The sequence below is a fragment of the Suricata suricatta genome, chromosome 2, assembly GCF_006229205.1.
Source record: "Suricata suricatta isolate VVHF042 chromosome 2, meerkat_22Aug2017_6uvM2_HiC, whole genome shotgun sequence".
Classification (NCBI taxonomy): domain Eukaryota; kingdom Metazoa; phylum Chordata; class Mammalia; order Carnivora; family Herpestidae; genus Suricata; species Suricata suricatta.
The window spans coordinates 143,816,765-143,827,885 of record NC_043701.1 but is presented as its reverse complement, the minus strand read 5'-3'; the positions used below and the strand labels follow the sequence as shown (position 1 = coordinate 143,827,885).

Here is an 11,121-nt window from a genome sequence, read left to right as displayed (position 1 = left end):
TCGCTGATACGTCTGAGTACTTTACACTAACGGTATCTGGACTATGTGAAAACCTTCCTGAACTTTAGTGCTTCTCTGACAGAAGTGCTGTCAAATGTTGCTCACCTGTTACCAAATTCAAGAATGGTTTTTGTATCCAGTGAATGGCAAATTCACTCGAATGGTCCTCTGATAGGTAAGGGAAGACTGCCTTAAAATGATAGTTAACAGCTCTTTTGAAATTTCCATGAAAGCACTTGCTGTTGTTTTTCTTAAAAGGGGCCATTTCACCAGTGTATGTTTTCTAACAAACTCCCCAGAACTTTGAGTGACTTTTTGATCATAATCCCTTATGATACATTTTTGGTCAGCTGATCATAACAAAAACAGGCTTTGTAAAAGGCTATGTGTCTGAAAGACATTAATTCTAATTAAAGCAGCAATAGGTGAACAGAATAGGTGAACAGCTTAAAGATGACATGATTTGGGAGAACAGAGGGCAACTTTCCTGAGCCATCTGATGAGTGGCCCGAAGCATGATTAGATTAGTGCATGTGGTCCCTTGGCGGTTCCACAGCTTTTAACACCTTTTAGTAAAACACAATGTCCTTTCTCCAATTCTGTTTTTCATCCCAAATCTACTTTTCAAGAAACTGCCACTCAAACATCCCAACATAAAAGGGAAACCTAGAAAACTCAGGAAAAAAAAAAGGAAAACACCGACTATTAAGAATTCCAGCTTTCTCAAGATAGTCTTACTTACATTTATAATTATTCTCAAAATATTTTAACTGTTTTGCTATAGAAAATAGTTTCAGTCCGTATCTGTGGCGTATTTATATCTCATCAAAGGTTTGTGCAAACATTTCAAGTCCATTATTCCAGTCTTCAGATAAGAGCAGAAAGTCAATAAATACAAATATTATAACAAAGACTTAATTTAAAATATATACTGTGGAACCTTAACTCAGCTATATGGATCCATAAGCCTATAGGGTTCAAAACTGAATTGCCAGCAAAACTCTCTAGCACCAACAACACGTTACAAAATGAATGCACCTTTAGGTATAGGCTTCAAGATGTAACCCAAACTTTCCAAAATTTATGAGTAGCAAAAACAAACACAAATGGTGTGTATGTGTGTATAAAACAAGATGCTAAAGCAACACAGAATTGATTTTTACAGCATATGAAACATTTTTAACCAGGAGAATTTGGTAAATAAATAAATACTGAGACTAGCTGGCTGATCCTAGTAAGGAAAAATGAAACTTACATAGACTTTCCATTAAAAGCCTGATCTCTTTTATTCATCACAAAGCTTTTGCATAGACCTTTTGAATATACAAATTCAAATACAGATTCACTGGCCAGAATTTTACTTACAGACTACCATCTTCAGTTATCACTGTATCATTAGTTAAAACAGTAACCATATTCACAAGAGGGACAAATGAAAAAGGGCGAGGCTCTGAGAACCACAATTAATACAGACCTTAGAAGGACTAAATGAACAAAGCACATTTCTTGCCTGCTACGTGGAATATTGTGAACTTTCTGATGTGCAGAGGGATGGATAACATGATTAGAGCCTTCTGTAGGCCTCTGAAATGAGTAAGCAAACTTTTGTTTACCTGAGACAAATATGCTCAAATGCTGTGTGCTTCAACCAGGACATAAATGGAAGAGCCAAACTATTAGAAGCTTCCACATTTTAATTTTTTAAGATTTGCAAGCTTTCAATGGCACCTCCATGGTAGCAAACTGAGTGTAAAGCTATTAAAGAATAAATTTAAAAAAAATTGGCAGGTGATGGCTATGTACTTAATGTATCTTTGGTTTAGGAAGACGGGAATATCGATTAGAGGCCAAACAATCCCCAGAATTCAAATTGCCATTCAGATTCTGCATGATTTCTTTTCTTCTTGTTAGTGGCCTTGGGATGCCTGTCTTGGCCTGGAAGTTTTGAGGCTCTGGTTGGGAGCTGCTTATTTGTTTCTGTCTGTAAGAGCCAGAAGGGGGGCGGAGCTTAGATGCTTTTGGATTTGAATTGCTTGCAAGATTTGTTTGACTAGATGTTGGCTGCAGTTTTGATGAACTGCATGGTGTAATTACTGGTGACTTTTTACAAGTGGGAGTTCTACTTGGAGATGATTCAGAGGCTGGAGGAGGTACCAAAAAATTTGAAATGGACGGCTTAAAAAGCGGTAAGGATTTGGGCTGGGATGTATAGCCCTCCAGTGAAGACTGATTTCTTCCAACTCTTGTAGCCTGGTCTACTGTACTGGACTGGGGAAGTGTCTGAAGAGAAGTGGGTACAAATTGCATGTCACTAATTTGATTATTTGTCGAATGATAAGGCTCTTGAGCATTCGTAGTCATGTTCAAGTCTGCTTCAGAAGGTGTAATCTTAGCCACATCCTCAGTGAACTGTGGGCTTGACGAAAAAGGCCGGTCTTCCAGACTATAGTTGCTTTCTTGTTGTAAGCCATGTGTAAAGCTTTCATCCAGATGTGCAACAGCCTGATGTGTGCCCTGGCTTGTGCATTCACTGTGGGCCTCGATATGTTGCGGCTTTATTAGTTTTCCCTGGGCGTGGTCTGTGGGTCTGGGAAGGCTGCTGGAAGGCTGTAGTACTTGAGGCTATTAAAATTAAAAAAAAAAAAACATTAAGCAAGAATTCAATTTACAAATGCCACCCAGAATTAATAGAAGTTTCAATTAGAGTGTGTTGATACTTATGTTTTAATATGAGAAGTATGTGGGTTTTTTAAATTAAAAAATAAATTGCAATATTCAAGTGCATTCATGAGACACATACAAGAGTGATAATGCAAACAAAAAAATGATATAGGCAGTCAACACTAAACAAGATTTGACATCAAACAGGGGAAAACAAAAATCTTAAAGTACTTATTTTTATAGAACAAAAGATTCCTGCTTTGATCCATTACATGTTAAGATAGCTCAACAGAATGATGGCACTTTGTGATTATATTCTATACAAATCAGAGGAAACCTGTAACTTTTATTACTTTTGGGAAGAGCCTACTGGTCATGTCCTATTAACAGCAGAGTTTGTTATCAATGTATAAACACGATACATATATGCTTTCTATTAAATGATGGGGCTGAAAATGCAAAAAAAAATTTTGCCAAAGGGCTCTGAAGCCCTTTGTAACTTTGTGTTTTGTCACTTTTTTCACCTCCTTGATTAGTACTGGATGATGGCTGCCAGGGCCAGCAGTCAAGTAGGTCAGAGCAGGGTTACAGATGACTGAGAGCAAAGTTCAATGACACGCAGAGGGATGGTTGGCCAGGATGATATATGACCAACTTTCTACTAAAAATGAAATAGTAAAACCAAGACAATGACTACTGAAAATTCATACAGAATACGTTACAATAAACTCTTATTTTAAGAATGTTTAAAACAAATAAGCCATCTCAGTTTCTGCTTCACGCTAAATGTCCTAGACTTTAAAGTCATTGGGCATTTTCACAATAAGTCACCAGAGAGATGAATAAACTGTCCTTCCAGAAGGAAAGTGCTAAAATCACTAGGTAATTACAATCAATTCAACAGACTCTTTTTGACCTAGGAAAAAAATGACCATGTGAAAGTGATTATACATTTTAGAAAGATTAGTAAAAATACAGAGGACCATATTAAGCAAAAAAAAAAAAAAAAAAAAAATCTACCAAAAGGGAAAATAAGCAACCAAAGAAGGTCAAATGGTTGGCTGAAATGAAATGTGCCTTCTCTTCTTATCTCTTCTGACCTTCAAGAATATCAAAAGATATTCTTATCTTGAGTTAAAAATCTTAAAGCAACTTTAAGACCTTTGAAAATATTGGCGACTTTACATTTAAAAAATGACTTTATTGTAATACGACTATTGCTAGTAAGAAAAAAGAGATAACAAGTGAGATCAGCTCAAAGCATAAAGAGGTATGATTTACTAATTAATACTTATTTTTAAGATGACCAAACCTCCAGAAAAGGAGACCTGTGAACTGTAGATAAATCACCCATTTGCGCTATTCTGCTTAGAGTAGATCCCCTTATCCATAGGAATACGTTCCAAGACCCCCCAGTGGATGCCTGAAACAGCAGATAGTAAAGAACCCTATGTTTTCTTTGATTTTCCCTACACATATATACCTATGATCAAGTTTAATTTATAAGTCAGACACAATAAGAGATTAGCAACAATAATAAAAGACAACAATTATAACAATTACTTTGGTAAAAGTTATGTAAGTGTGTTCTCTCTCTCTCTCAAAATATCTTATTGTGCTGTGGTCACACTGCTTCTTATGATGTGAGAGGATAAAATGCCTGTGTAATGAAATGAAGTCTTGATGATACAGGGGTTGGGACATAGCATTACGCTACTGTCTTCTGACAATACGTCAGAAGGACAATCATCTGCTTCCAGATGGCAGCCAACAGCAGGTAACTGCAAATACAGAAAGCAAAACCATGGACAAGAGGGGACTACTGTACTTTATTACACAACTGACTACTGCTTATCAGAGAGCTAAATGAAAGTACAGCAGGAAGATGTGCTGCTTATATTAAATGCAATAAAGCTCCATGTAAAATATTAAAGAATTAGAAATAATCAGGCTTTTAAGAATAATAAAATTTTGAGTTTTCTGAGAGGAATTAGATTGAACAATTATATAAAAGGTACCTATCAATTTACAGTGAATAAATTAGTGGTTTCCAAATGCTTTATAAATAGTATAGATTTTGTATTTTTATTAAGTGTGATCTTCCTATCCTCAAATCAATGTCTTGGTCTATTATTTATTTGAAAGCTAATTTGGAATTAATTCTACTACCATAAGAAAAAGCCTCTTCAAGAAGATGAAGATGTGACTACAGTGAGAACCAAGGAAATCACTTGCTCCTAAATGTGGAAGATTATATAGAACTGGTTACCCACTAAGGACTAAACTGTCATTAATTAACTACTGCTGAGTTAAACAAACTGCCTCTTAACCTCACCAAACAAAGCAGAGATGTGTTTTGATGGCTTGTTGCCTGCAGTAAAATTTCCCCCAAATTCTAAACACTCAATGGTATTAACTTATAGGCAAGATGTTAACAAATCATCCTGCCCTCTTTCATTACTGCTTCTATGCCCTCAGTCATCTTTAGAATGAATTCTAAGTATATTTTAAGAAATCCATATTCTAATGGATAACACTAAATAAATAGGAAAGAATATCAAAGACCATTCATTCATTTTTTAAAAAATATCTATGATAAATCATGCATTGTACTAGGTATAGAAAAAATATGGAGCTGAATACAATGTTGTTCCTATGGTTGAGAGACCTGGTAGGGGAGATAGGTAAACAAATGACACCATGCCTAAAGCATACCAACATAGGAGAACAAAAAGAAAAAATATGCCTGATTAATAGAGGTCACAGAATCCAAGAATCACAAACATCTCAACTGAGTTTTATGAAGAGTTAAGAGTCTGTCAAGTAGACAAGAAGGGAAGAACATTCAGGGTGGAGTGCCAGTACATGCTAAGCACAGAGGCAAAAAAAAAAAAAAAAAAAAAAAAAAAAGAATATGGTATGTTCTAGTAACTTCAAGTTGTTAGACTGAATTTGGGGAGCACAGTGCTGGTGGGAAAGCCACAGGCAAGGGCCAGCTCATAAAGAAACACGTCAGGCTAAGTGGTTCTGACTTTATGCAACAGATGATGGGAAACACTGATAAATTTTAAACAGAGGAATAATAAGATACAATGTTTATTTTACAGTGTTACTTTAGTGGAATTAGTGGGGAAAATACAGAAGACTGACTGACTGTAAGCAGAACAGCCAGGTAGTATGCTACTGCTAACAGCCCAAGTGATAAATTATAATGGTCTAAAATTAATATACTGAAAGCAAAACTGGAAAGGATTTAAAGAGATTTTAAAGGTGGTCAGGTAAGCAGCTTTTTGGGAAAAAAATTAAAATGAGTTCCAGGTTTCTGGCTTTGGAGCTACATGATAAGGTACTAATCTGTATCTGAAAAAAAATGCCTCTGGGGAAGTTGCCTACCACTCCATTCATTTTGTAGCCTCAGAAACCCAAAACTCGCAGGACAGGCTTCAGGAAACTCCCTGTAGTCACAAGTAAGTAGAACTTTAGTACTTCATTGTTGCAACTTACAGAATGGTTGGTTACTGGAGCTTCAAAATGTGCAACCATCCCCAGACTTAAATAGGTAGGTGCTTATATCTAGACTCAACAACTTCAAGTCTATAATTAGATATATATAACTTGGCATACCATTCTGAGAATTCTCAGAAGCAATGGTTACGGGTATCAAGGTCAAGAGTGCCAGAGGCACTACTAGATACCTGGAAGGGATTGGCAATGATCATCTTAAATGTTTATTTTGTTTGGACTGCTTAACAAAGATAACCAGAGATATGAGCTCATTATTTTTTGTTCTTGCAGTTGGTGTCCCCTGTACTTGGCACATACATATTTTCTAGATAACTTAATAAATGAATATTAGTAAGTGATATATTCCAGAATTGTTTCTTTGGTAATAATAAAAAATGATACTTCCCTATTAGGTCAGTGATGCAGCATTAATAACCAAATAAAAACAAGTTTAAAAAGAACTGATGAAAAAGAAATCATATAACAGGAAAAAAATGTTTCCCCTAAATGAACATAATGATTAATGTTTAGAAGGACAGCAGGAAGAATTACAAGTTAACAGGAACACAGCACTTCCCATAATGACCTACCAGCTAAGCCACGAATAGTTTTTATTTGGATATTTCTGGATGAAATAAATAGGGAAAACTGTCTTAACAAGCTTTAAACTATATTCCATTTGTAATCCTAGTAATTAAACAGTAGCACACCTCCTACCACATCAAAAGTGTTAAAAAATGTCACCTATGATTATTAAAAGGTGTGAGAATGATGAATTCAAGTTATGGATCTTTTGTTAATGGGTTTTGGGGGAAAAAGGCAAGTTTTTATAGCAGTATAATAAACTAGTTGCTATAGAATAAGAGGGTTGTAGGCTTCAAATAAATATTTCAGTAATGTCAGTTATATCTAAATGCGTTAGTTAAATCCACAGCAGGCATATCTGATATGACACAGAAGTCAAGTTCTTTAAGTGGCTTCCTGAAGATAAAACAGAGCTAGGAGATGCAAGGCACTTCAAAATATAGAAAGAATTTACATACATCTGTATGGAGGACCTAGTACAACACAATATTGAATCATTTAGCTTTTGGAGTCAGACTGATCTGAGTTTGAGATCTGATTCCATTGCTTACTACTATGGGTAAGATATTGGGTAAATTATCTTACTACCTTGAGATGGAATTTCATAATTTATAAAATGAGGATAATAACTGTATTTATGCCTCATTTAATTATTGTAAATAATAAATGATAACACGAATACAAAGTGCTTAGTATAGTGGTTGACACATTACAAATACCTGAGAAATGCTATCTTCTGGGCTCTGAGAGAAAAGAGTTTCCTTTCTTTCCAAGGGTAAATAATCAAACACTAAGTTTGCATGCATGATCTCTACTTATCACAAGACCATCTGTGCAAAGTACCCTCTTATTTTTGTTGATGAGTAAACTGAGATTGAAAGAAATTAAGTAACATTGAAATTCACACATTTTAGCAAATGGCAAAGCCAGAATTTGAACTGACAGAGAATTTAAAATGTAGCACTAAAACTATATTATTGTTATTTGTGTAATTTGAGTGATTTTACAAACTTTCAGAATATGTGGTATAGCCAGAAGATTATTTTAAAAATAGCCAGAAGATTATTTTAAAAACTTAATATGCAAATCCAATACCAACATTCAGATACCAACTTTCCTGGAGAATGTTCTTTCTTTCTTTCTTAACTGATCTATCCTACACAGGAGAAGTTCCGGCAAACTCAAGCCACACTATGTAGCAGTATTTTTTGGAAAAAAGTGGTTGCAAGTGACCTATTGGTGGGAATAAACTGAATACAAGGAAAGGCAAATTAGCACTCATCACAGAGAAAAACTTCACCTTCACGGTTTCATATCATTTCAAAGATTTCTAGCATTAGCATAAGAAAAAATACTCCTCTCAGTTTCTGTAAACATTTTGTGCTAGAGTTACCAGTGACAAGATGGTAGCTAGAAACATCAAGTCCTAACTTAGAAAAGTATGTCCAAATTTTATAAGGTAGAAAGCAGGAAGTATAATAATGCATAGCTGACACAGGAATTACCTAAAATTATTTTCTTGGTACATACAAGTTTATTATTACTAAATACACTTTAAAGACTAAAAGGAAGATGGAAATGGACCCATCTGTAACATGCCTGTATTTTCATGCAGGCTTTGACATGCATCATGCAAACTGGAAAAAACAAAAACAAAAAAGTGACTATGAAGAAGGTGGTAGTAAAAAATCTGAAATTGTACTGTACCACGCTTTGTCAGAGAAGTAATGGACTAACTTCTCAACTCCTTGCCAATGGCATAATGGGAGAGCAGAGACAAGAAAAAGACAGGACAATGGTGTCAGAGACCACACATAACACCAAGGAATTGCCATGACTGGGTATAGCAGCCAACAGTATTTGCTTTGCTTTTGTTATGTTTTCCTAGGCAGTATTATTTTATTTAGTATATTTGTAAAAATAAAGACATCTTTAATAACTTGATACTTTCTTCCTAAAGAAGTTTGCAAGTTAATGTAAATATTCATAACCACATAACAGTATTATGTAAAACTTCCCATACTTAATTAAAAGGCATCATTTGAAGAATCTTACCAAATAAAATATGGAAAGAATTCTGACACAGTTTAATATTCATACTCCATAGATCTAAAAAGGTTCAGCCACATGTATCCCTTACAAAGCAAGTCAAAATTATTTCTTTAATAGTTTCAGAATCTTTCACATTGTAAACTAAATACAAATCAATATTTGTTTTTTACATCTATTACTGTTGCTGTATTAAAGACCATTCCATTAAAGATGGAAGACGTGACTGGATTCCTAGCCTAGTATAACCAGAGTCAAAAAAATTCTGCTCTATAGTTCGCATGAACCCAATCACAGCTTCAAAAGTTTCTTGGGAGCCATGAATGCTCTTATTGCTCTAGATCTCATAATGGTGCCTCAAGATCTCAGAGAACTCAGAGTAGATAACTGATTGATGAGTAGAAACTATATATAAAGAAATTCTGAGATAAGGAGTTCAATGGCTTTTGTAAGTTGACTAGTGAACTTCTTTAAAAGCTATTAAACTAATGATTGACTTAGGTAAGCATTCACTACACAGATACAATCAATGTGAGATGCTCAATTTTCATGGATCTTTATCTCTAAGACACAGAACCTATTAGCATTTACCTCTGGGATTCAGAGTAGTTCAGAAAATAAAACTAAACATTATTAGTAGAAGTCCATTGGAGTGACCAGTAAGCATGGTACATTTATCCGGAGTACGATACTGCAGGCATTATGATACAACAAATATGACTAACAAAACAATCCCACAATCTACAGAGCAGGTTGTTTTAAAAAGCTTATACAGAAAACAGCAATTGCTGTGTTTCTTCATACAGGAAAGTGCCCAGGGAAACTAGTTTATGAGACAGCCTCCTGGACCATGAGTTTGATGCACATTTCTAGTCAATTAACCAATGACTAATCTAAACAGCACTTGAAAATAAATAAACAACACTTAAAATTAGCTGCAAAATGGACAGAGGGCCATTCTATTTGTTCAGTTTTTACTGAGTTACTCTAGTTACCATTTTACTGAAAAATATTTTATTTTTATGAAAAGTCACTCCCAGAGCTAATTTCTCATTAAAGCACTGAAGCTAATGCTACACTTACATATAAAATTGATTACAGTCACATGGTAGAGCCAGATTGAGCCACATTAATGTATACCTTATAAACACGTTTAGCAATTCAACAATCTACATGTTTCTAGAAAGTACACATACTCTTTGTTTAAGTAACACCCTTGTAGTAATCTACCTAAGAGAGATGATGATACTGATGTATACACAAGGATAAACTGCACTGCAAGCATATCTTTATTTAATAGGGAAAATTGGAAACAACATCAATCCCCAATAATAGAAAGTGATTATAGTATAGCCACATAATAATTCATTATCATCTATCCATAAAATGATGTTTTCAAGAAATATTTACTATGTGAAAAGTGTTCATATAATTATGCTATGTGAAAAAAAGCAAACCCAAAAATTGGGGGGGGGAATATGAGAGTATTATATATTCTAAGAGAAAGTACTATTTCATACAATTTTTACCTGAATTTTCAATACACATATGTGTTGGGTTGTAAATACATAATTTAGTTTGGTAAATATATACTGGGTTGTTGATATAAAACATAAATTTAGAAATCAGGCAATTTTAACACTACATCAAGAAACTGCTGAGCTATTAAGACATATATAAGATGGACATGTTATTTTTGTTGTTTAAAATCAATTTTCGTCTCATCTAAGTTACTGCACATGGAAGGTTAGGTTGAAAAGATTTCTAAATTCTTTCAAGAAAAAGTATTAGAGAGCAAATTCAACAGTCTTTTCAGGCATGACAACAAAAAGACATTATATCAAAACACACTTCCTGAAAAGTCAAGTATTCCTAAAAGCATATGCTCTGGCAAGAAGTGCTACTTGAGATTACCATTAAGGCTTTTGCTTTTTACTTGCCAAAAGTAATTTTTTAATTTAAATTTTCCTATTATGAGGTAGGTTATTTATTATTCTTAATTTTACACAATTTGAAATTTAAGACTAAACCAATGTTAGTTAAAATATTTGAACTTAAGACAACAAGAGGACCCCTTCTATGTCTAAGTGTAGGTATCTTATACTAACCCAGAAAAACTTTAATTTGAAATTGGAAGACATGCATCATCAAGTTGAGATTAGTGATACATTCAAGAAAAGAAATGTAAGTCAAAATTTCCTGAGAAATTTTGGTCCTAAGAAAGACCAGGATTTTGTTAGAGTTATTCTTAAATTCATAAATAAATATATCCAATAAAGAAATATATTTAAATTCAATAAATATGAATATATTATATATGAA

The 11,121-nt window shown here is 34.1% G+C and overlaps 1 protein-coding gene across 6 annotated transcripts in view; it reads right to left on the bottom strand.

The window, feature by feature from the left end:
* Positions 1-1,261: 1,261 nt before the first annotated feature.
* The window catches only part of CCSER2 (coiled-coil serine rich protein 2), a 159,456-nt gene continuing 149,596 nt past the window's right edge, over positions 1,262-11,121 (bottom strand). For 4 of the 6 annotated variants that reach the window (XM_029932048.1, XM_029932047.1, XM_029932051.1 and 1 more), the window contains one exon: positions 1,262-2,622. In XM_029932048.1, the coding sequence (XP_029787908.1) occupies positions 1,804-2,622 (819 nt within the window). In that variant the 3' untranslated portion in view covers positions 1,262-1,803. The remainder of the gene's footprint in view (positions 2,623-11,121) is intronic. The other 2 variants (XM_029932049.1, XM_029932050.1) reach the window with 1 other exon arrangement.